At 47.6% G+C, this 19735-nt stretch overlaps 1 protein-coding gene and 1 long non-coding RNA gene across 14 annotated transcripts; one reads left to right on the top strand and one right to left on the bottom strand.

The window, feature by feature from the left end:
• Positions 1-1200: 1200 nt before the first annotated feature.
• On the bottom strand, positions 1201-19338 carry LOC131447460 (regulating synaptic membrane exocytosis protein 2-like). 13 transcript variants are annotated; one of them, XM_058619259.1, is made up of 38 exons: positions 18462-19338; positions 18034-18234; positions 16820-17030; positions 16559-16716; positions 15704-15884; positions 15379-15613; positions 15018-15299; positions 12062-12126; positions 11859-11978; positions 11669-11768; positions 10366-10489; positions 9876-9919; positions 9698-9786; positions 9571-9606; positions 9257-9387; positions 8967-9138; positions 8726-8885; positions 8581-8604; positions 7740-7808; positions 7506-7635; positions 7289-7396; positions 6757-6807; positions 6612-6680; positions 6470-6529; positions 6044-6211; positions 5663-5772; positions 4992-5447; positions 4824-4865; positions 4652-4687; positions 3895-3917; positions 3724-3821; positions 3373-3519; positions 2910-3094; positions 2704-2839; positions 2506-2618; positions 2293-2394; positions 2042-2181; positions 1201-1684 (listed from the first exon to the last, which is right to left on the bottom strand). In XM_058619259.1, the coding sequence occupies exons 2-38, from the start codon at positions 18219-18221 to the stop codon at positions 1496-1498; spliced, it is 4752 nt and encodes a 1583-aa protein (XP_058475242.1). In that variant the 5' UTR covers positions 18222-18234; positions 18462-19338; the 3' UTR covers positions 1201-1495. The 13 variants fall into 13 exon arrangements, with proteins under 13 accessions (XP_058475242.1, XP_058475249.1, XP_058475245.1 ...); XM_058619266.1 differs by lacking the exon at positions 6044-6211; XM_058619262.1 differs by lacking the exon at positions 9571-9606.
• On the top strand, positions 3759-16633 carry LOC131447482 (uncharacterized). Its single transcript, XR_009234047.1, has 3 exons — positions 3759-3838; positions 4842-4908; positions 16532-16633. It is a non-coding gene; the product is annotated as an uncharacterized LOC131447482 (long non-coding RNA).
• Positions 19339-19735: the final 397 nt, after the last annotated feature.

The raw sequence follows: 19735 nt of genomic DNA, 5'->3' as shown, positions 1-19735 counted from the left end.
TAGGATTTATAGGGTTAGCGGTTTTCACAAAAGAAAAGACGTAACGACTGGTGTTAGCATTAGCTTGTCTACCTCCATCAGTCATGTGACCCGAGCACTAAGTCTGATCCACTTCCTGTCTGAAAAAAACATAGAGTCAAACAAATGAAGTCTCTTTATGCATCTGAAAGGTCAAAGGTCAGGACTGGTGTTTACATTCTTCTGTCGGACCAGGAGGAGCCAATCAGATGTGACAGCTCTGTGCGTCGCCCTCCCGAGCTCCGCCCCCTCCTTAGAGTGAAGCCATGTGTATTTTCTGATCTTTGTTACAGTTTTTTGGTACGCAGTGTGACTGTATATTTATTATTATTATTATTATTATTATTCTAATTATTGATATGACGCGTTGTTGTTGTTGTTGTTGCCGTTTCTTTGTTGTTATTTCTGCATGATTCCAGTGGTTTGGTGTTAGTTTTTCTTTAAGTCTGTTAAATTAAAAAAGAAAAGAGAGATAAACTGCACTAAAGATTAAAATGTTACGTTTACATTTGTTGACTCTTTATCTGTTATTGTTTTATTTTTAATTTAATCTACGATTTCCGTGCATTTTATGACCAAACTGATCAATGAATGGAGAAAAGAATCAGCAGATAATAATATGAATCTTTAGTCTATCGTTAATAATGTTATTATTGTCAGTTTCAGTTCAGTTCAGCAGGTTTTTGCAGCTTTGGCTCCCTCTGCTGGTCTGACAGAGAACATCAAACATGACCTGAGGTTCCAGGACTGTGCGGTGAGTTACCATCTTTTTTTCCACTTAAATCTCTTGTTTACTTTGAATCATTTTGATCAGAACATAAAACGTTTTATTTATGAATGAAACATTTAACTACAAACATTCTCAAGACGAAGTGATCAAGAAACATGCACACAAACTGGACGAAGTCTTTTTGTGTCTGTAGGTCTGCGTAGAACCCAGTAAATCACTGTGAAACCTAGTAGAACTCAATAGAACCCTGTGTAAGTGTAGTTCTGGTGTCACTGGTACAGAAATGGGTCAGAACCACAGATTGTTGGACACTTTTATTTTGTCACGTTCGTTAACGTTTCACGTGTTTTTCTTTTCATTGTTCCATGCAAAAACATAAAGACCCCGCCCCCTCTGTGTTCCTGCGTCTCCATGGAAACCAGGAGTCACATTCAGTCTGTGCTATGTGTCTCGAGCGGTCATGTGACTCCTGAGGAGCCACCGTTATTAGCTGTCAGCTGGAGGTCACATGGTCCTCGCAGTGAGAGGGTAATTTCCTGTGCTGCTCCTCCTCCTCCTCCTCCTCCTCCTCCTCACAGTGACATCATTGTGATGCTGTTACACATCGCTGTGATGTCATCATGCAGCATGCAACAGCAGAGGAGGATCTGGGACTTTTTTTAAGGCCCCGCCCTGAAACAACATGTCCCCTCCTCCCTCTCCTTGACCATTGCTACGATGGTAAAAAGTTAGTCCCGCCTCCTGATGCTACGACTTGTTGCCCTCGGCTTCCTTATTTGTCAAAGGGGCCAGGGCGGGGTCGACCAATGAGGTGGCAGGAAACAGTTTAAACCAGCCAATCACCATGTTGGACAGGTCCAGGTCGTCCAACAGGATCTGAGCGGCACCCATGAAGGATTTATGATCCATCCTCCCGTAATCGCCCCACACGATGATCTGAGACCAGAAGACAAAGGTTAGGATGAAGGAGAGAAGATGAGGTCTTAAAGGGGACATATTATGCAAAATCAACTTTTTAACCATTGTAATACTTATATTTGGGACTCTGGAGGCCCTACCAGTCGCCAAAGTGTGGAAAAAGAATACTCAGTCATGTTTTCATGGTCCCCCTTAGTGTAAGTATAGGCCATAAAACACGCCATGTTGAATTCCCTGCACTTATGACGACAGCATGTGCATTTCACCACGAATGTTACCGCCCACCAGTAAGTTTACCTCGAGAGCTCCACCTTAGCTCCTCCTTAGCGCGTGTGTGTTAGTGCGTGTGTTAGTGTGTGTTAGTGTGTGTGTTACCTGCAGTACTTTACCCTCTGGACTTTCTTCAAACTGCAGTTGTTGTTGATAAAGTGGATCCAGAGTTTTTCTCGCCAGACGAGTTCTTCTCTTCAACACACACTTCCCATTGTCCATGAGATACACCTTCACGTATGGCGCTGCGCACGCACGCACGCACACACACACACACACACACACAGACACAGTGTACTGTGCAGTAGCGTATAGTATTGTGCAGTATTCTGCGTAGTACGTTGTAGTATTTGTACCTGGAGTATTTTTGTTGCCTTGTTTACCCACGAGCCCTCGAGCTCGAATCACCTCCACGTCCAGACGCTCCTTCCTGTAAACCATCCCGATCTGGATGTCACCTGACCAACAAACAGCCAAACACATCATCACAGAAACACCCTGACCCTTAACCCTGTATTCATACATAAAAGCATTGAATAAAAATGATTAAAGCTTCGATTGGTCATTACCCATGGGGGGTGTGGCCAAAGTCTGCCGTCCAGCTAGCTGGGCGGGGCCTAGTCCTTCCAGGAAGCCAGTGAACTGTTGATCTGATGCTAATTTCACTCCGGGAAAAATGAGCCTGAAGTGAAGGAGAGAGAGAGAGACGATGAACATAAACAAAGACGGAGAGAGAGAAGAAGTCTGGATGACTCGTGTGATCGTACGCTCCAGGTTTGGGGTCCTCGGCGTCCGGGTCACGACTCGGTTGTCGAGTAAAGCGTGACTTAAACTCCACAGCCAAACCGGTTTCTACGCTTCTCTGGACAGGAAGTCGGATCACTTTCTTCTTCTTCTCTTCCTCTGGACAGACAGAGAAGATTCAAAGACCTGCCTGCAGAGGGCAGCAACACTGTAACGTGACTCTACTGACCCTCGGGGTTGAGCTGCGACGCGCTCTGACTCTTCTTCCCCAGCCCGACCATCCCCATCATCTTCGCCCCGAAACTCGAGCGTCTTTTCTTGTCGTCGTCATCGTCGTCGTTTCTCCCCAACGAACAAATCTCACCGCCGACGCTCGACGACTTCATAAGAGGAGCTCCAGACGCCGCTGCCGGCCTGCAGGGGGAGGGGCATGATCAAGCACACCTGTCAATCACCTGAGGAGGGTGAGGGGCATAGTCAACCACACCTGTCAATCACCTGAGGAGAAGTAGGGGCATAAACAACCACACCTTTCAATCACCTGAGGAGGGGGAGGGGCATAGACAACCACACCTGTCAATCACTAAAGAGGAGGGTGGGGCACAGGAGATGGGGGAGAAAAACTGGGCGACGGCATCCTGTTACTATGACGATTGATGTGACTCCGCCCTGTTCATGAATTGCTCTCTTACTTTGAAGGCTCCTCCTCCTCCTCCACCTCTCCCTCCTCTGCTGATTCGCTCTTCTGAAGCAAGGCTCCACCACCTGCTGCGACTTCTGGTGCTCCCTCTGACCCAGCCCCCAACTCCATTGATTGACCCTCTAGAGCCTCCGCCCGACTTTCTCAGCCAATGAGAGGAGAGAACGGGAGCATGCAGACACAAACATGCAGGAAGAGTCATGCTAACATGCTAACAGAAGAAAACAAACTTCAAGCTCGGCTCAGTACGTTTAAAAAAACTAGCATTAACAACCGCTACATCCCACAGTCTCACTGAAGCTCCACCCCTTAATGCTGCACTCTGATTGGTCCGTGGACTCACCTGATCCTGCGGACAGAGCGAGTGTCGGAGGCGTTGGACATGGCAGACACGTCGCTGATGTCACTGTCTGACGACTTGAAGGACAGACTGTCCCTCATCTGGACACACGGGACAAGTGAGTATCATGTGTGACATCATCAGTGATCATCAGGAAGTTTTTAATGCATTTACCTTTAATGGATCCTTCATCACACCTGCAGAGACGAGAGCACAGTCGGTTACGATGCTCTGGACACCAGGGGGCGCTGATATCACGTCACGGTTTTAACCTAAGTTAACCTTTCACCTTTCATTAACCGTGTAAATGTAGCCTCTGAAGGAGGTGGAATCAATCGTCTTTCTACACTGCATCACCTCCGGGTTGACAAACGTAGGCGGGGCTTGCCAATGTTAGCAACACGGTACATGCTAATTAGCATTTACAAACATTGTAGCAACAGAAGTGAAAAAAAATGTAAAATGATCCGTGTTTTTACAAGTGGACAAAAACATCGCAAAGTTACGATCAAACGGGAAAATTCTTAAAACAACAGAGATGAATCAGAACCAGAACCCGAACCGTAACACTGAAGAGTTTGTGACAGAAGCGATTCACATGTTCATATTCGATCGCAAATGTTTACTTTTTTTTATACTTTCATTTGTCATTTTTTAATGAATTCTTATAATTAAATGGAGAGGATGAATGGATGAACAGATGGATGTGTGACTCCACGTCAGAGAAGTAAGCGCTTACTTACTTCTAGCTCTTATCTGTACCCAAATGTTTAAATGCACTTATTGTAAGTCGCTTTGGATAAAAGCGTCTGCTAAATGACATGTAATGTAATGTAAGAGGCAGAAAATCACAGACTCCGCCTACAACCAGGTCACATGATCTACAGACTGCCTGTCTACAGGTGGGTGTGGCTACCAGGTGGTACTTTACCATTGGCTTTGGTCAGCTGGTCCTCCCATGTGACCTCTGCATCATGGCAGACAGAGAGAGGTTAAAGGTCAATGGTCCCTGTGTTCATCCACACACACTCTCACACACACACACACACACACACACACACACACACGTGACCACCAGCTAACAAGCTAACAGGCTAACTTGCCTTTCCTGGTGCCTCCAGGTGTTGCCGAGCGTCTGTCGGCCTCTGACGTGGACGGATATGAGGACATCGGCATGACGTGACAAAGGTGAACACATGAATGAATGAATGAATGATTGAATGATGCAGAATCCAAATGTGACTGATCTACTGGTCGGCACATATACACACCTGGAGTCTGTGGGGGCGGGGCTTGTGAGGGGGCAGGTACTGAAGTAGATGTAGGGGGCAGGGCCTTTTCAACAGATGGTTGTGATTGGACTACATGAGCTAGGGGCGTGGCTTGTGTGACTGTTGGGGCTGGGGCTGTGGCTGGTGCAAGAGCTGGGGGTGGGGCTTGTACAGGACGTGGGGGTAGGGCCTCCGCAGGAGCTGGGGGTGGGGCTTGGACAGGATGTGGGGGCAGGGCCTCCACAGGTGCAGGAGCTGGGGGTGGGGGTGGGGCTTGGACAGGACGTGGGGGCAGGGCCTCCACAGGTTCAGGAGGTGGGTGTGGCAGGTGAGGCTGTGTAGGCGGGGCTTGTATTCGTATAACAGGAGGTGTCTGGTGATTTGCAAGAGGAGGGGCTTTTTTGTGGACAGGGGGAGGGGCTAAAGTTGATGCTTCCATGATGGGTGTCGTCAAGACTGAGAGTGAAAGGTTTTGAAAAAATTAAAAGGAAAACAGACAATGAAGTGATGATGAATGAACACATGACTACTTTGTCGACAGTATCTCTGAACATGGAGTCTCCTCCCTCCCTTGATTGCGTTGAATAAACGCGTTTTGTCACTCGAAAGAGACAAAAGTTTACAGTGACCTCTGGTGGTCAGCCGCTCACATGACATGTAAACAAACTTACTTCTGTCTAACGTTGGCTTGCGTGGGACGACGGGCAGTTGGCGTGCTTGGCGGTTAAAGACCGGCGTCCCCGACGGACTCGTCTGTGCTGATCCACCGGGAGGATTCGCTCTGTTGGACAAAACCAGGGACTCAGAGGTCAGAGGTCAGTTTATAGATACATTTACAGCATGACAAAAAGAATGAAACAAAGAAACAAAAACAAGGCAGCATGCTGTCAAAAAAAGAACAAGTTTAGAAATAATGGTTAGTAAAAACAAAGCAGCAGAATAGAAATCATGTGATGTAGGGAAGCAGGGTGCGGGGTTAAAATAAAGACGACATGCTTTGAAGAGAGAGAACAAAGATGACGCTGGTTTCAGATCGGTCGGCTCTCGGTCACCTCGTACAGGCGGGTGAGGGAGGGGCGGAGCGTCCAGACCTCAGGTGGGCGGAGTCGGCTCGGTCCGTGGAGTGTGAGCGTGTGTAGACCGGACGCTCCACCATCGCACGCTGGTCCGCCGACCGAGAGCGGCTGTAGTAATCCCGCCGGTCCATGCCTCTGCTGTACCTGCACATCACCATAACAACAGTCACCCACCCTCACCATGGCAACCACTGCACCTGTGGGAGGGTCCATTAGTCACATCTCCGTGACAACCACACAGCTGTCAATGGACCAACTGGTCCCACCTGTGGAGCGGTGCGATGCAGGTAAACAGGAAGTGTCAAGAGTGGAAAACATGTCCCAGAATGCCTCAGTGTCTCTTTTCAGCAGCACCTGAAAACTAAACCACTACATCTGTTCATCTGTCCATCTGAACTTTACCTGAGCACTTCCTCATCATAGGTGTCGGGTTCGTAGGGAAAGTCTGGGATGAAGTCCTGACTGAAGAACAGAAAGACATCATAACTCCAGAACCTGGTCCTCTGGTCTACACACTACATTACCCATAAACCCCAGAGCTCACCTGTAGTCCTCACAGCTCCCATTCATCATGTGGTTAGTCCACAGGGTGTGGTTTGGACCGTTAAAATATCTTAAGACACAAACGGACACATGGAGGTGAGGCCGTGGTTCTACTGGTTCTACTGGTTCTACTGGTCTTACTGTACCTGCTGCTGTCGTCGAGGGAGTTGGCAACGGACATTCTCCTCAGTGACCTCCTGGACATCCAGAGACACACAGTCAGACACCACTGTACCACAACCAGGGACAAAACCCAGACTAAACCAGTAAACCAGGGACAGAACCCAGACTAAACCAGTAAACCAGGGACAGAACCCAGACTAAACCAGTTAACCAGGGACGGAACCAAGACTTAACCAGTAAACCAGGGACAGAACCCAGACTAAACCAGTAAACCAGGGACGGAACCCAGACTAAACCAGTAAACCAGGGATGGAACCTAGACCTCCACTAATTGACTAGTACTAAATGAATACTACAACCAGTACAAATACTTATAGTAACCAGTAACTAACTATCACTGAACCAGATGTTCAGAAGTACTAAGTTTGATTGGTTCAGCAGCTGAGGGGGCGGGGTTTACTTTACTGATTGGGTGTTTTGTTACATATGGATTTAACTTGAACATATGTTTGCTAACATCAGGTGACCCAGGCCAGGTGTTGCTGCCATGGTTACCTCTCCAGGCTGCTGTACTGGCCTGCGTCAGATTGTGCTCGGCCCAGTTTGGAGCCTCTTAAGAGCCGCACGGCGTCTTCCCGGTACAACGGGTACAGGGGGTTCCCACTGTCATCCACGGGTCAGAGGTCAACAGATGTCAGAGGTGAAGACAGTGACAGTGAGTAAGATGAAGCTGAGTGGCTGGTCAGACTGAGCGTGTCGTGGCGGTCGTTACCTTTGAGGAGGCGGTTGACTCGGCGACCTCATCCGGGACAAAGTGGATCGAGGGCTATGATTGGACGACATCACCTGCTCTGGCACTGAGAGGGTGGAACTGTGAAAGTCCCGCCCATTATGTCTGTAGTCTGCACCAAAGGAAGAGGAGGAGTCAAACAGTTCAGGTCTGCTGCTCAGACACCTAAACAGTGAGCTGCATATGTTGCACTGCATGATGGGACATGGAGTTCACCTGAAATCACGCCGATGCCGTCTTCACAGTCGTAATCAGAAAACTCACTGTCACTGATCCTCTGAGACCCTGGAGAGGAAGGGAGGGAGAGAGAGAGAGAGAGAGAGAGAGAGGATATTTCAGCATGTAAGCTCCTCCTCTATAATCTGACTCACAAACAGAAACCAGGGAAATAAGAAACACATCAACATTTAAATGACACTTTCACATTTTTCACCCAAGTTTAAACATCAAACTTTGCCCAAAACCTTTCAAGAATTCATTAAAGGTGTCCTCAGAACCCTGGTCCTGCAGCTGTATCTACCACTCAAAGATCCTGTCTGCTTGGAGACCATAAGAACCACCTTTGAGGAACTTTAAAATCGTCCTGACAAGTTCTGGTGTCTTTAATGTCTACGTATTAAAGATCTGTCCATTTCTTTCAGATACAATAGAAAACCTCTCAAGGACACTTTACTCAACTAGAACTATTTGAAAAACCTCTCAATAGTCCTGGGATTGCCTTGAAAACAACAGAAAACCCCTCAAGGAACCCCTCTGATAACCAGGTTTGTGTGATGCCCTTTAACCCAGTTAAGAACACTGAGGATTCATCAAAGAAACCTTTTAAAGACAGATGGGTTAGATGGATGTCGGCCTCACACGTTTCTAAATCATAGATGAAGGACATCGAGAACCCACACAGAATATCTTCCTGAAATCTTCAAACGAAACGACTCCAGGACCTCCAGAACCTTGTGAAGACCACGTAAAGAACCACAACCTTGTTATCTTGGCATCACATGGGGAAAAGCCATGGGTGTAAGAATTAGCTCCAAAACAAACACAAAACTGTTTTTACCTGAGTTATAGTAAGAGCCTTTGTCTGGCAAAGCATCATGGGAGAAAAGTAAAACAAAATCAACAAAACAAAAACAGAATAAACTTAAAGAACAGGTGGCGCGTTAAAAGTCGCTGTTTTAGAAATCATGAGTGTGTTTTCTCACTCTGAAGCCTCCTGCTGGTCTGACTGGGTTCATGCTGCAGTCCTCTCCTCTGCAGGTAGGGGGAGGCGCTTGGTAGCGGCAGAGAGGAAACATCATGACGCTGCAGTTTGTACCAGTGAGGCTGATCGTCCAGCAGAGCCGACTCCAGTTCTATCAGAACCTGCACAGAGACGGAGACAGAACGTCAACCTGACGGTCCAGGCCACTTCCTGTTTCTTGGATGTTCTCCCTGAGTTCTGACCTCGCCCAGGAACTGACTCTCCTCCTCTCGGACCCGGGCCTGATCCCAGACTGTAAGCTCCAACATTCGCTCTCTGAACTCCCGCCGGTGGACCGGAGAGTACATGAAGGTTTGATTCCAGCGAGGTTCCACCGACTTTTTTACCGTCTTTGTCCTCCGCTTACTCTTATCACTACAAGGATTGGAGTGGACCATTAACAGCCAATCATGGAGCAGATCAGATGTTCTACAGCAAAACCACATGGAGCCTGAATAGTACAAAGAAAAATAGTTCTTTTTTTTCTTTGTACCTTCTGTCCGGCAGGAAGTAAATCTTGACGTAAGGGTTCCTGGGTCGACCATCATCTTGAGCAGGAAGTTCTTTGGCTCCAAGAACTGTAACGATCAGCTGATGACCAACTTTATCGTACCAGAGCTTCACCTGGAGATTTTAAATCACAACAGCGTCAAGAGCAGAACCGACAACAAGAACGAGCTGGAACCACAGAACATCAGATGAACTCCACAGAACCCTAATAGACGCCAAGAACTTTAATGTCAAGATACTAAACAGATCATTGGACTAAAGACTAAAACCAAACGACAGGATGTTTCTACAGTTTACCTGAATCCGAGGAACCAGAGGACGCCTGCCCTGAATCTGAAACATATCACCATCGAGGTGGCTGTTAACTGACAGCTGATTGGCTGAGGGCTGTTATGGCACTGCAGTGCATCCTGGGTAAGCTTACCGAGACTTGTCCGGACAGGACGCTGGGGCTCACGGGAGACGTGACCGAGATGGATGGACCGACTTTCTGAGAGTCAAAGGAGCTGGAACCTGAAAACAGAGAACCTGGAGTTCATGGACCAGAAGCATCTCGGGTCACATGGTCTGACGGTGCGAGTGTGTGTGTGTGTGTGACTCACTGGAGTCCAGTTGGACGTGACTGTCTGCTGCTCTGGAAACATCTCTGAAGAACAAACATGACAAATAGACCAGAACATGAGTTTTAAACGACAACAGAAACAAAACCACGTCAAACGTTTTCGTTTAGATCTAAGAATGAGTCACGTGATGTATTCGTATGTCCCATCAGGATTTCACGAGAGCTAAAAGAGCTTTCTTTGGACGTTAATCCAGAAAGTTTTCAACCAATCAGGTGTGTTGGACTCGTTACTGCCATCGTATGTTCGAGCAGAACTCAGGGCGCACATCATCGTATTCAGGACATTCTGAACTCTGAGCTTTAGAGTTTAGCAGTGGGTCGGTACTGTCTGGTACTTTATCTGTCCAATTCATTATAATGGTCCAGAATAATAATTTCCCATGATGCATTACCTGCTGCTCCATCTATCCAAAAAATGTTCTTGAAGTCATGATCAACCAAAACTACAAAAATCATGACCTTTGACCTACCCAATGGGTCGTGAGACCACTAGCTCCACCTGTGGTTCTGCTTTTGACTCCAGGATGATGTTATAGACTTCGTTAAACGTGGCTCCCTGAAGAACCCGACCGTTCCATTCCAGAACCTGATCACCTGAACCACAGAGGAGGAACATGTGATACAGTCAGTGGTGTTTCCTCTGTCACATTACATTACATGTCATTTAGGAAGGAAAGCATCTTTATAGTCATTATACTGGTATTGTACAACGAGATGTCGAGGTCAGATGGAGGGTTGATCAAAGAGCCGCTGCGACTGAGCGCACCGCTACAAGGGACCAACCTGACCCAATGTAACTAACATTCTAACATGTTTTGATGGTGGGAGGAAACTGGAGAGCCCAGGGGAAACCCACGCAGACATGGGGAGAATATGCAAACTCCACACAGAAATTGAACCCAGCACCTTCTTGCTGTGAGGCAACAGTGCTAACCACCACTACTAACCACTGCGCCACCATGCCGCCCATTTAGCAGACGCTTTTATCCAAAGCCACTTACAATAAGTGCATTTAAACATTTGGGTACAAACAAGAGCTAGAAGTAAGTTAGAGCGTCAAGTAAGCCAAACTATAAAGTGCAAGTCATAAGTGCGACGTATAAGCAAGTGGTTTTTTTTGGGTTTTTTTTTGTCGTCGTCTTAGTCAAGGTAGAGTCGGAAGAAATGTGTTTTTAGTCGGCGGTGGAAGATATGGAGGCTTTCTGCTCTCCGGATGTCGATGAGGAGTTCATTCCACCATTTGGGAGCTAGGACAGCGAACAGTCTCGAGTTCTGTTAATTGCCTCTGTGATCCTCTCAGTTAGGGGGCAGCAAGCCGGTTGGCCGATGCAGAGCGGAGTGGGCAGGCTTGGGGGGTTTTGATTATGTCCTGGATGTAGGCTGGACTGGATCCTTTTGTAGCATGTCACAATGGTAACCTGAGCTGAGCACATCAAAGTACCTTGACCTTGACCCCAATTCCCTTCTACTTGACCTCAGACTCTGTGGTTCCAGTCTGGTCATTCCAGGTCAGTCCAGGTCAGTCCGGTCAGTCTGGTCAGTCCAGGTCAGTCTGGTTAGTCTGGTCAGTCCAGGTCAGTCCAGGCAGTCTGGTCAGTCAAGGTCAATCCAAGTCAGTCTGGTTAGTCAAGGTCAGTCCGGTTAGTCCAGGTCAGTCTGGTCAGTCCAGGTCAGTCTAGTTAGTTCAGGCCAGTCTGGCCAGTCTGGTCAGTCAACGTCAGTCCAGGTCAGTCTGGTTAGTCCGGTCAGTCCAGGTCAATCTGGTGTGTTTACCTGGTCTCAGGTGTCCCACTGTGTCTGCCAGACTTCCTCTTTTCACCTTGGTGATGAACGCACAGAGTCGACCTGAATCCGTCATCTTCCCCCCGACAACCTGAGAAAAGAATGATACCTGTGAACAAGGAACTAAAGCTTGAAGCCTGAGGTCAGAGGTCAATAAAAACAGGAAGTGTGACATCATCACCTTGAGTCCGAGCAGCGCTCCCGTATCTGCGGGAACCGTCCCATCCTTCATCCTCTTGTTCAACAAAATTCGACCGATGAGACGCTCGCCGTCCTTGGACGGTTGCCATGTGACTGGATGCTGAGGAGTCATGGAGTAAATAAATACATGTGGTTGCCTAGCAACGGCAAAGAAAACAACAAACCTCATCAGCTCAGTCTTACCATGGACATGGACCCAGGCTCGCTATGCCAGGAACCATGATCCCACCAATGGCTGTCCATGTCTCCTAGCAACCAGACATCCAAGAGGAGAGAGTAGAGGTCAGAGGTCACACATGATGAAGAGCAGGTTTGAACGTTTTTATGCAAAACACATGAGGTGGTAAAAGTTTATCTCACTGTGAAACTGAAGAATGTTATTAAAGATATTGTAGATTTTTTCCATCTAAATCTGTTTTTTCTATTTCCACCGTGTTTCTGGCTAGTTCTCAGCAGCAGGGGGCGCTCACTGTGCCTCAGAACCATCATTAACAAGCTGCACGAGTGAAGCCACCTATGAAAATCAAAACAGTATTTCCCATCATGCAACACTGTGGTCTAGGGAGAGAGGGGCTCTGGTGCCGGGGTCTGAACCTTCCACCAAACACCGTCTGTAAGCTATCAAATCAGCTTTACACACTCTCACACTTCTGAGTCAATGCCATGAAGGAGGAGGAGGAAGAGGAGGAGGAGGTGAACCTGAAGCTCCTCCTCCTCTCTGTATCTGTGTCTGCTCTGAAACAAGATCAGGCAAAGAGTCAAAGCTGTGACTAAATCTACCCTCTGTGATTTCTTTGTTAGCTTGTTATAGCGTTAGCTTCTCTTTCACTGTAAACTCAGAGATGCTAACTGAAGTCCAGGTGCATTTACAGCAAACATGAGACAGACAGGTTCTTCCTGACGTATCAGAGACAGACAGGTTCCTCCTGACCTATCAGGGACAGACAGGTTCTTCCTGAAGTATCTTCCCGGTTACTATGAACGTTATTAGTAGCATTAGCAGCATTAGCAGCGTGGTTGCCTGTGGTTTACCTGAGCAGCAGATGGAGGAGCATTTAGCTTGGCAGTCTAACTAGACACCTGTGCTGTTCAGCAGGTAGGGGGCGACATCGCACTCTTTGCTCCTACATCATCCTCCTCGTCTTCTACCTTTCAACAAGATCATTTGCAAATCCAACAGATCTCCAAGAAGTCCAGTGAAACACCAGGAAGTCTCTCAGAATTCCGGATCAGTAGTGATCCAGCAGTTGTGTTGACATTGCCAGACGCTCCTTGACATGTTGTCGTCTGCTTGGTCAACAGTTGCGTTGCCTCCGTGCAACTATTCCTGTGTCTTCAGCGACTCCTGAGGTCAGCTGATAATCCACACTCTCCTCTTTTAATCCAATTGAACAGAAGTAGAGATGGTGATGCTGTGGCTCAGCAGCAGAAGAACAGCCAGACAGACTTTCTCAAAGCCAGACCACACCAGTACACTAAGATTCAGTCCAGGTCCAGTGTGGGTTTGAAGGAAGGACTCCTGGTTTTTGTTGAAGAGCATGTGCGTTCAGGTTGGCGGCGGCTGCGATTCTGAGCTGCACTGTCCCCTCCAGACCTAAGGGGGAGGAGCTTACAACCCCAGAGCCAATCAGAGCTTATCACCTCTGATCAGGTGACTTCTGGTCTAATGACACTGAGACGGCAGAACAACTCGTCATCATGACACCAGATCTAACTAAGACCCTAAACTGAACTAAGCCTCAAACAGAACTAAGACCCAAACAGATCTAAGCCCCAAACAGAACTAAGATCCAAAAATAACTAAGATCTAAACAGAACTCAGATCCAAACAGAACAAAGCCCCAAACAGGACTAAGCCCCAAACAGAACTAAGATCCAAACAGAACTAAGACCCAAACCGAACTAAGATCTAAACAGAACTAATACCTAAAAAAAACTAAGATCCAAACAGAACTGAGATCTAAACAGAACTAAGCCCCAAACAGAACTAAGATCCAAACAGAACTAAGACCTAAACAGAACTAAGAGCCAAACAGAACTAAGAGCCAAACAGAACTAAGCCCCAAACAGAACTAAGATCCAAACAGAACTAAGCCCCAAACAGAACTAAGATACAAACAGAACTAACAAGACCCAAACAGAACTAAGAAGACCCAAACAGGACTAAGATCCAAACAGAACTAAGATCCAAACAGAACTAAGATCCAAACAGAACTAAGCCCCAAACAGGACTAAGACCCAAACAGGACTAAGCCCCAAACAGAACTAAGATCCAAACAGAACTAAGACCCAAACCGAACTAAGATCTAAACAGAACTAAGCCCCAAACAGAACTAAGATCCAAACAGAACTAAGCCCCAAATAGAACTAAGCCCCAAACAGAACTAAGAGCCAAACAGAACTAAGCCCCAAACAGAACTAAGATCCAAACAGAACTAACAAGACCCAAACAGAACTAAGAAGACCCAAACAGGACTAAGATCCAAACAGAACTAAGAGCCAAACAGAACTAAGCCCCAAACAGAACTAAGATCCAAACAGAACTAACAAGACCCAAACAGAACTAAGAAGACCCAAACAGGACTAAAACCCAAACAGAACTAAGACCCAAAGAGAACAGTGACAGGACCTTATTCTAAAACAGTGCTAAAGAAGATTAAAGAACAGTCAGACTTTCACGCTGAACCCTCTGGTGTTTGTTGGGGGGATTGCAGGTTAAAAACTCTGTACCACAGGATTCAGCTGTAAGAGGATTATCACTCTGAGCTAATTACTGTCAGAGAGAGAGAATCTCAGTGTCATTCTGTTCTTCCTCACCTGCTCCAACTGTAAAATAAGTGTAACTGTAAAATAACTGCACATATCGCACAGTAAAAGTGAAATACTCTTTTTGAGCAGTAGAGGGCGGAGTAAACTGTAGACAGGATGCTGTCCACACGTCCAAAACAAAGGCTACTTTCTTACTACAATGGAGACACAGGTGGGCGTGGTAAAAATCTCCATGGTTACCAGTAAACAGATGACACTGTGATGTATCACAACACATGCTACAGATGCTAACAAAGTGCCTGGTAGCATATCGGCACTTGTAGCCACATCAACTCATGTAGCCAGCTAGCTAGCATGTACAGCTACGTACGGTCAGGCTCATCACAGCTGGTGTAGTCGGGCGTGGTCACCAAATCCTCCTCGGAGCTGCTGAAGCTGCCAATCACGTGCATCTTCCCCATGCCCTGCCCCCTCTGCACTGAGCCCTCATTGGCTGACTTCCTTTTGTGGGCGGAGCTCGGGTCCAGGTGCTGCTGCGGTAACGGACTGCGTCGGGGAGAGGTGGGGCTTAAGCGATTACCTGCGTGGTCAACAGAGAATGACCTCTGACCTCCCGATCCCATTAATCCCTGTGGTCGATTATGTCGGAGAACTGACGAAAAAAGAAAGAAAACCTGTCAGACTGAACGGCCGTCACAAAGACGCTGACCGGTCGTGGGCTGAGGTCCCACCTGTGTGTCTTGGGGTCAGGTGTTCGGGCTCTGCGGTTGCCAGGGAGACGTCACTGTGGCGGCGCTGGTGTCGGACTCTGCTGACCTGAGCTAACATCCTCATGGCCTCCTCACTTGGCTGCGGCTTCACCGGGTAACGAGCCAAGTTTGGGTCACTACGGTAACGGGCCTGAAACTCCTCCTCCTGTCGCCGCTGCAGCTCATGCTTGTCCAGAACCTGGTCCAGAGGGTGGTCCTGATCCAGGAGCACACAAAGACCCAAATCACTATCGTCAGAGCAGAATGAGTTTAGATTTAGATTTTTAGACTTTGGTGTCCGTGTCACCTGTGAGTGCCAGCGGCCTCGAGCGTCTCTGAACGCTCGCCTCGGTCCTCGAAGTTCCTCCACCCCGTTGCCATGGAAACCCCGCAGCGAGTGAGTGCAGCGGTCCAGACCGAGGTCAGAGGGTGAGCGAGGCATGCGGCCGCCCCCGCCATCGTAATGTGACCCTACAGGGCTCCGCCTCCTGTCAATCACACACAATGAACCAATCAGAAAGCAGGAGCAGCTGGACCGTTCACACTTGGTTCTACACAGAATCATCACAGTTTAACAGTTTACATTAAATGTTTAAAAAAACGAAAGTAAACCTTTAACCAATCAACAGTAAACAAACAATCAAACAAACAAAGAATAAAAAGATGAATTCTCTCACAGTTTTTCTTTCAGAATGTTTGAAGCTTCATAACGACTCATTCAGCCCACACACACACACACACTCAGCAGGTTTATATCTAATATCTGGATCATAACTGAGGCCCCACCCACTTTACATAAAACTCCTCCCCCTCCAACTTCCCTCCACCTCTTAGCTTCTTTATCTTCTTATTGTCTAGCTCCACCCACACAGGAAGTTACAACAGTGTGTGTTTGTGTGTGCTGTTAGCATGCTAAATACAGCAGCGCTAATCCTCTGTGAACTGGGGGATTATTAATCTGTTAATCTGATTACACTGTGTGTGTGTGTGTGTGTGTGTGTGTGTGTGCTCTCACTCTCTAATTAACAACAAACCAAACTCATTAACATTGGGTCTGAATTTAAAGACATCTGAAGAGGTCAAAGGTCAACCTTCACTCTGTCTTCTCTTTGTTTGTTTGTGCCGTAACAACAAGGAAGGAAGTGATGTCACTGACACCCACCGCTCTGTGGCTCCATTGCTTGTGGCGACTGGCGGCCCCTGCGTCGGTGGGTGTGGGACCCCGTGCTGGGTGTGGTCGACAGACATGGGTGAGTTAAACTCGCCCGAGCGAGTAAGCATCTCCTGCTTCATCCTGCACACGTTACACACCCACATGACCTGAAATACAACAACAACAACAACAACAACAACAACAACAAAGCATCAGTGATGTTTGCTAATGATGATGTAACAATATAAAATCTTTATTTATGTTTTTTACCTTATTGGCTCTCAGAGGGACACGCCCCCCGCAGCGAGCGCAGAAGCGGCTCCGACAGTAACAACACACTCGACCACAACCGTCAGCGAATTTGGTCTTGCGACAAATGCCGCAGATGGGAGACTCCGCCCTCGCCGTCTGAGCCGCCTGAGGCTCCTCCCCCAGCATCTTCACCTGATCCTTATACATCTCAAACTGCTGATGCAACTTCCTGTGTGGAGCAGACGGAAGGTAAAGGGACTCTGACGTGATCATGTGACCGTAACAATTTTGATATTTGACGTAAACATGACTCAGCAGAAACGCCTGCTGCGTCACGACTGCGACATGAACCCTGACAACGGGTTCAGCGACAATCAGCTGAATGGAAGTGGACTCACCGGAGGGGCGGGGCAAAAACAGGAAGTAGCTATAATGAGGTTAAGGCTGAATCCAAATGTCCCACAGATTTGGCATTGCAGAATTCATAGTAGCATGTTTAGCATCTTCACATCACGTACGTCAGTCGCTCAAGATCAAAAAAACATGTGTTTCAGTCAAGCTAGCAAGACCAGTAGAAGAGGGAGGGGCGGGGCATGAAGGGGAAGTACAGGAAGTGAGAGAGGAGGTTGTGCAACGTCGTAACTTTTGTCATTGACACACTTTACTATGAACGTAGTTAGCTTAGCATTAGCTCCAGGAGAGGGGTTAGCTTAGCATTAGCTCTAGCAACAAAGATCCAGTGAGTCATGTGACTAGAAAAACACTCACTGTGATTGGTCCACGATGCATTGACGGGTTGGTTATTAAATTGGCAAAACTTGGTCCAGTCTGCGCCCCCTTGTGGCCTGGAGGAGTCGAGGTTTTGAACATTTGGATTTCTGGCTCTTTAGTTTGAAACAGTGAAGTGAGTGAGGTTTGGGGAAAGGGGCGTGGCCGGGATGGGCGACACTGAGGTTTGGATATCATCGATAATGATCTTCATGAGTTGCTTTGGTAAGGATGTGAGTGGGCGTGGCTATGTTTGTGATCATCTCACTCTGACACCTCTGTCCCTGGTTATGACATCATTGTCACGTGATGTGTTCAACTCTTTAATCTGAGCCATGGTTCAAATAAAAACGTGTTTTAAATCAATCCTCAAACAACCTCAGTGTAGAAAACCCCAGACTGTCCCTTTAACATCAGCTCAGTCAGGGATCAATGATTATTGATTACCCCCCCCCCCCCCTTACTTAAGCATGCTCTGCTCCTTCTCCTCCTCCTTCTTCTGTCTCTCCATCACAGAGAGGATGATCCTCCGCTCTTCCTCTGTCAGGTGGCTCAGGTCCGGCAACTCTGGCCCTGGTCCCGGCCCTAGTCCCGGCCCTAATCCCGGCCCGGGCCCGGCGGCGGGCTGTGCAGGTCCGGCCGGCCCAGACATCCTGAGTGAGCCGCTGCAAGAGAAAGACGCAGTGTCTGATAAGTGATGATGAGGATGAGGATGAGGATGAGGATCCAGGTAGATCCAGCGGCTCAGAGCGCAGCTGCAGCCGCGGAGATGCTTCGCTCCGACGTTCGGACACAGCAGCGGTCAAAGAGCCGCTGAATCTGCACCTGCGTCCGCCATCACAGCGTCAACACGTCCATCCATCATCCGTTCATCCATCCATCCATCTCTCACCGGCGTCTCCTCGCCTCTTCACTCCGCTCTCATGTCGCCTCCTCCGGGTTTCAGCGGCGGCGGCTCCCGGCGTCTCTGCGCGCTCATGCTCTGCTCTCGTGGCCGGCGCTCAGGCTCCTGCTGCGGCTGCTGAGGTGACGGAGGCCCCGCTGCTGCTGCTGCTGCTGTTAATGGAGGAGGAGACGAAGAGAAGAAAATAAATAAATCCTCCATAGACAGACACAGAGGAGGAGGAGTGACGTCATTACGCACAACAAAGATCAGCTGCTGACGGAGCTAAACATAGAGCAGCGGCCCAAGATAGAAACACACAGGTGAAGACGCGCGGCGGCCGCCAGGGGGCGCGTCATTAACATGATTTACATACTAAAATACAAAAACAAACATAATAGCACATGAATAACACATAATATAACAACAATATATTAAAATAATCCTTTTTTATTCATAAATAGGTTCATAGATTGTGTTCCTTTTATCTAACAATAAACAGTTAAAATCTAATAATTGTTTAATTTCTGTGAAATGTTTTATTTCATTTCATTTCATTTCATATTTAACGCAACTATGTGTCATAGTTGTGACACATTCATGGATTCTTTTCCGGGTTTTTATCAACCTGGCCTCTTATTTCGAAAGTAAAGCAGGAAGTGACGTGGTTGTATAAGAGAGAAGCAGCTGGTCGTGAACCGCGAGCAGTATGCGAACTGAACCAGGACCAGAACCAGGACCAGGACCCGCAGGACCACATGGATCCGCTCTGGACTGTGGGCGACGGAAAACGCGCGACGAGAAAAACAGGTTTGATTTGTTTCTGCCGCGAGAACACGAGCTAATGCTGCTAAGCTAACGATCTAATGCTAGCTGCAAAGAAACTAACGCTGGTGATGACGTTTATTGTTGTCGGTCGACGTCACCTTCCGGTCACGTGACGTCACATCAATAGAATTAAAGTAATAGTTCAAATGTATTTTATTAATTTGCAACTTTTTGTTTTTGGTTTTATTTTCATATCTTTTTTCACTCTGTGAAAACACAACTTCTCGTGTCTCTGTGGACAGAACGAAAGACGAAGGGAGAGTGTGTGTGTGTGTGGGAGAGTGTGTGTGTGTGTGGGAGAGTGTGTGAGTGTGTGTGTGTGTGTGTGTGGGAGAGTGTGTGTGTGTGTATGTGTGTGGGAGAGTGAGTGTGTGTGGGAGAGTGAGTGAGTGTGTGTGTGTGTGTGGGAGAGTGTGTGTGTGTGTATGTGTGTGGGAGAGTGAGTGTGTGTGGGA

The sequence above is a fragment of the Solea solea genome, chromosome 20 (genome assembly GCF_958295425.1).
Source record: "Solea solea chromosome 20, fSolSol10.1, whole genome shotgun sequence".
NCBI lineage: Eukaryota > Metazoa > Chordata > Actinopteri > Pleuronectiformes > Soleidae > Solea > Solea solea.
The sequence above is the reverse complement of the archived record's forward strand: the minus strand, read 5'-3'. Positions and strand labels throughout refer to the sequence as shown.